Source organism: Sinocyclocheilus anshuiensis, unplaced genomic scaffold, assembly GCF_001515605.1.
Source record: "Sinocyclocheilus anshuiensis isolate Anshui unplaced genomic scaffold, SAMN03320099.WGS_v1.1 scaffold183, whole genome shotgun sequence".
NCBI lineage: Eukaryota > Metazoa > Chordata > Actinopteri > Cypriniformes > Cyprinidae > Sinocyclocheilus > Sinocyclocheilus anshuiensis.
The window spans coordinates 1,338,995-1,344,589 of record NW_015548309.1 but is presented as its reverse complement, the minus strand read 5'-3'; the positions used below and the strand labels follow the sequence as shown (position 1 = coordinate 1,344,589).

At 34.7% G+C, this 5,595-nt stretch overlaps 1 protein-coding gene across 2 annotated transcripts in view; it reads left to right on the top strand.

Annotated features, from left to right (window-relative positions):
• Positions 1-4,829, top strand: part of LOC107656317 (mitochondrial 10-formyltetrahydrofolate dehydrogenase-like) — a 14,026-nt gene extending 9,197 nt beyond the window's left edge. For both annotated transcript variants that reach the window (XM_016444095.1, XM_016444096.1), the window contains 8 exons: positions 2,183-2,270; positions 2,551-2,644; positions 2,804-2,903; positions 2,990-3,088; positions 3,177-3,342; positions 4,194-4,299; positions 4,418-4,617; positions 4,710-4,829. In XM_016444095.1, the coding sequence (XP_016299581.1) occupies positions 2,183-2,270; positions 2,551-2,644; positions 2,804-2,903; positions 2,990-3,088; positions 3,177-3,342; positions 4,194-4,299; positions 4,418-4,617; positions 4,710-4,765 (909 nt within the window). In that variant the 3' untranslated portion in view covers positions 4,766-4,829. The remainder of the gene's footprint in view (positions 1-2,182; positions 2,271-2,550; positions 2,645-2,803; positions 2,904-2,989; positions 3,089-3,176; positions 3,343-4,193; positions 4,300-4,417; positions 4,618-4,709) is intronic.
• Positions 4,830-5,595: the final 766 nt, after the last annotated feature.

Here is a 5,595-nt window from a genome sequence, read left to right as displayed (position 1 = left end):
TTACAATAAAGTAATTTACAAAATTATTTTGACTTGAGTTTATTTATGAATGAGTAACGTATCTTTGGAGTGAATGTGCAAATTTTTAATGTTATCAGCTTTTACCATGTTATTACAACATTTAACCACTTTTTATTAATTTAAAAATTGAGAAATTCTTTCACATTTAAATCTTGTACAAGAACTACAGCAAAAACCAGTTTGATGCATATTTTATCTCTATTTTAGAAATTTAATTTGAATATCACCAGTACTGACTTCAGTGGATTTCATTAAATTCCTTTGAACACGACTGCTCAAAACGGTCTAAATTTAGGTGCTTGATATAAAATAAATGGTGGTTGAAAAAGTACTTGAAAGTCCTTGAATCTGGTGTTCATGAAAGAGTGGGAACCCTGAGAACTGCAGGGGGTCCGCCAATTAATGTTTGATCACAAGTAATTTTTTTGTTAAAAAAATTAAAACATGGGTAAAAAAACATCACAAAGTAAATTTTAAATATACTGTAAGCATCCTGAAATGAAAGCAAGTGCACCCTCAGTTGATACTGTAATGATGTAATATTATTGGCGAAACAGATTTAGCAAACTTGAGCACTGGAGAACGTGAAATGTTCCTGTTAACAGCGTGTTGTTGTAGCGGTGAGAAATGTAGCCAATCACAGTTTTTGTTCAGTGCTCGCTCTCTCGTTATGCTCGCTCTTGCGAATCCTCTCTCATTAACAAACAATGACATGATGTGAGTAATAGATTCATTATGCAGTGTAGACAACTTTATTGATTTTAAAGGGGTCATATGATGCGATTTCATGTTTTCCTTTGTCTTTGGAGTGTTGAAAGCTGGTCGTGCATACAGAAGATCCGTAAAGTCGCAAAGATTAAAGTCTCAAACCCAAAGAGATATTCTTTATAAAAGTGAACGCTCAGCCACGCCTTCCTAAAATACCTCATTCAAACACGCCCCCACATGTCTACTTCACTGTGTGGGAAGATTTGCATAACACCGCCCAAAGAAAGAAGGCGTAACTTTTAATCGCCGGCACCATGTCGCGGAGACGCTGTCCCCCCACATATCTACATCACTGTGGGAAGATTTGCATAACACCGCCCAAAGAAAGAAGGCGTAACTTTTAATCGCCGGCACCATGTCGCGGAGACGCTGTGTGTTTCGTTGCGAAAGCCAAACTACTTTGTTTGGCCTTCCAAAAGAGGACACAACTAGAAATCAGTGGTTAAGTTTTATTTACAACAACCCAAATATTCCTTGTGTGCAGCGTATTTTACAGTGGAAAGTTTCCTGAACCTGGTAAGGGGCGTAACATTTCCGTCACACGCTTGAGGTATTCGGCCAATCGCAATGCACTGGATAGCTGGTCAATCAGAGCACACCACGCTTTTCAGAACGATGAGCTTTGTAAAAAATTGATGCGTTTCAGAAAGGCGGGGCATAGAAGAGCAACAATAATGTACATTATGTGGAAAATAATGTGTTTTTTGAAACTTAAACCGCGTAAACAACATTGCATTACACCAAATACACAAAATAATGTTCTTTTTATCAACGTCATATGTTCCCTTTAATGGAACGTTGTGAGATGGCGAACTGAGATGAGTGACAGCTTTTTAGTGATTGTAAAGTGAGCGGTCTTTCACACTTTCTAAGCTATTTAGCTATAAATGATAATAATTATATTATAATAATTATAATAATCCATTGAATAAAGGTATAGTTTTTTTATTGTAAAAGTAATGCCTTGTAAATAATCGTAAATGTCTCACTGTACATTGCTATTCTTGTCACATATTACATCTGCACTTTATTAGAAAACCCTCACTAATTTCAGATACTCTGTGATTTAATTTACAAAAAAAACACAAACTACTGGATACAAACTAGACTATATTCTCAATTCTTTTGATATTCTCTCTATATTTTTCTATTAACCACACAGAAATGTGCTGATTTTATGTTTATATTTTTTATATATTTACATGAATGTATATTTTATGTGATATAAATTAATACATATACTATATTTTAATTAGTACAAATACTATTAAATAAATGACAATTGAATTATATAAAATAAAAATATAGAAAAAATATACAAAATATGGTTTATTTTCCAAAAAACACAAACTACTGGATACAAACTAGACATAAATTCTCTTGATTTTTCCAGGTAACCCCACTAACCGCGCTGAAGTTTGCTGAGTTGACAGTCAAAGCTGGCATTCCCAAAGGAGTCATCAACATTGTACCAGGATCAGGTATCAGGATTTGACTCATCTTTCGGGTTGTATAAACAAACAGAAATCTCATTTATAGTAATGCACTTACAATGAAAAGCTATGGGGCAAGACGTAAGCAGATATGTCCAGCTTATCTGTTTGTTAAAGCACATAACAGTAGAAAAAAATGTGTTATTTGAGCTGTGAAGTTTTTTTTGTTTTTTTACGAACTCAAAATGATATTGTGCATTAATCGGCAGCTGATGTTACTTTCTTACTCCTTATGATGACTGACATTTCTGTCACCTCTTTCTCTCAGGTGGTCTGGTCGGGCAGAGGATGTCTGATCACCCTGATATCCGTAAGCTGGGTTTCACAGGCTCTACTCCCATTGGCAAACAAATCATGAAAAGGTGAGTCCTATTCATGTAATTGAACTAAAATCAACACTGTAGTCGATTACTCTGTTGCTATTACTCAAATATATCATGTATAACAGCGAATCATTCAAACGGCTTATATGGTGCTGTGAAAGAGCCTCCAGCTGATGATTTCTGTTCTTTCTGTTGCAGCTGTGCGGTCAGTAATTTGAAGAAGGTTTCTCTGGAGCTGGGCGGTAAATCTCCCCTCATCATCTTCAGCGACTGTGACATGGACAAAGCAGTGAGAATGGTGAGAGAAGACAACTATTGCCAGAAGATACAGATGCAAGCTCATCGTCCTCTTGAACTTACTGTGCATTTGTGTGTACGTTGCAGGGCATGAGTTCTGTTTACTTCAACAAGGGAGAAAACTGCATCGCTGCAGGCCGGCTGTTTGTTGAGGAGTCAATTCATGACGAGTACATCAGGAGAGTGGTACGTGTTTCCGTCGTACATTGATTGTATTTTAAAGTTGCAAGCTGCTTCTAGATGATGACATACTGGTATGTTTTTGTGTGCTCAGGTTGAAGAAATCAAGAAGATGAAGATTGGAGATCCTTTGGATCGCTCCACAGATCACGGACCTCAGAACCACAAGGCCCACCTGGACAAACTGGTGGAGTACTGTGAGATCGGCGTGAAGGAGAGGGCAACGCTTGTCTACGGCGGGAGACAGGTGGACAGACCAGGTGAGACCTCCAATCTAATCAGACTTCCATGATTTAAAAGGGTTTGTGAACATAAATTTGTTTTGTAATTGTTTTTGAATATAAATTAGGCAATTTTGGTCTGGTATAATCATATATGCATTATTCCCGGTGTTATTTGTGGTATAATTTTTATTTTTAGATTTTAAGTTCTACTGATTTCGTTATGTGTTTTGGCATTCTTATTAGTTTTTTATATATATTTCTATTTTTTATATTTAGCTTTATTTTTATTTCAGTTTTAGTTTTATCCATATTAGCTTACTTTAGCTTATTTCAGTCAGATTTTAAGGCACCATTTATCATTTTCATTTGTTTTTTAGTTTTTTTAGTTTAAGTGTTTCATTTCAATTGTAGTTAAAGTTTTAGTAATTTTGTCATATTTATTCGTTTTTTTTTTATATATTTGTATTTATAATATTTAGCTTTATTTTTTAATTTTAGGTTTAGTTTTAAGTCATTTTAAGTACTAACTGTTTTTTTTTTCAGTTAGCTGCCAAGGCACCATTTCTAATATATTTTTTAAGTTTTTCATTTTATTTACATTTTAATAGTTTTAGTCATTTTATGAGCTTTTGTAATTTTATTAGCTTTGTATTTTTATTTTTATTTTTTTCAGTTTTAGTATTTTAAGTACTTTAACTTAAACTTCTTTATTTCAGTTAGATTCCAAGGCAGCTTCTAATTTTCTTTTAAGTTTTCTAAGTTTCAGTGTTTCATCTAATATTTATGTTTTATTTCAACTTTTTATTTCAGTTACCAAAAATGATTTTTAATTGTTAGTTGTTAATTTAGTTACTCCATTTCTAATATCTAACTATGTATGCTTACAGGCTTTTTTATGGAGCCCACAGTCTTCACAGACGTGGAGGACCACATGTTCATTGCCAAAGAGGAATCATTTGGCCCTGTTATGGTGGTATCCAAATTCAAAGATGGGTAAGCTGGCTTTTTGGACCTTAGTAGGACTTTTTGTGTCAGTCTGACCTGCAGGATGATCTAAATTCAAGGCAGGAGCTCATTTGAATAACGTCTAATATGGTTGTTTGATGATCAGTGATGTAGATGGAGTTCTGAGCAGAGCCAATAACACAGAGTTCGGCCTGGCCTCTGGAGTCTTCACCCGGGACATCAACAAGGCCATGTACGTGAGTGAGAGACTGGAGGCGGGAACTGTGTTCGTCAACACCTACAACAAAACCGATGTGGCGGCTCCCTTTGGAGGCTTCAAACAGTCCGGGTTTGGGAAAGACCTTGGTAAGAGTGAACAAAACACACACTGTATCATTACTCTGTATCACTTTAAAACCAGTTTCATGACCATGAGGATCATGTGCATGTGTATACAGGTGAGGAAGCCCTGCATGAGTACCTGCGGACTAAAGCTGTGACAGTGGAGTATTGAATGAAACCTGTGGTGGAAAAGACTGCATGGCCGAGACTGTCTTAAAGCAGGTTTAATAGAAAAAGCATTTCCTGCCAAGACTACACTGATGTGCCTACATTTTTTATTGCCCTTTTTTTCTGGAAATGTTTGGAATAGGGCAGAACTGGAAAAATGGCAAAAGACCTAGGGTTGGGTATCTTTTGAATTTTATCGATTCCGATTCTGCTTATCGATTCCGATTCTTATCAATTCCTAGTTTCGATTCCAATAGGATAAAAAAATCCAATATAAAAAAAATTAACTCAAACATTTAGATGTCAAACATTTATTCTGGGTTGGGTATTGTTTGAATTTTATCGATTTCGATTCCGATTCTGCTTATCGATTCCGATTCTTATCAATTCCTAGTTTCGATTCCAATAGGATAAAAAAATCCAATATAAAAAAAATTAACTCAAACATTTAGATGTCAAACATTTATTCTGTCTTTTTACAAAGTATTCTGTTGCAGCTGAATAACACGAGCAAAAATCAGCAGCCTACAGAACACTGCAAGAGGAATTTTGCCTATGCTTTAAAAAAGATACCACAGGAAAAACAACTAGATTAATATAAATTTCAAATATCAAAGTGTTAAAGACAAGTAAACAGTCAGTAATAAGATAGGAACAAACAAATCAATTAGCAATGTCATAAATAAATACAACTGAACAAAATTTCAGGTACAGAAACTGTAATTAAAAGTTATATCTTTTCATAAATAAAATATAGATTAATCAATTAAAGTTATTAAATATATTCAGTCAAGATCAATGAATGGTTTTCTTTTGTTCTTTGATTAACATTAA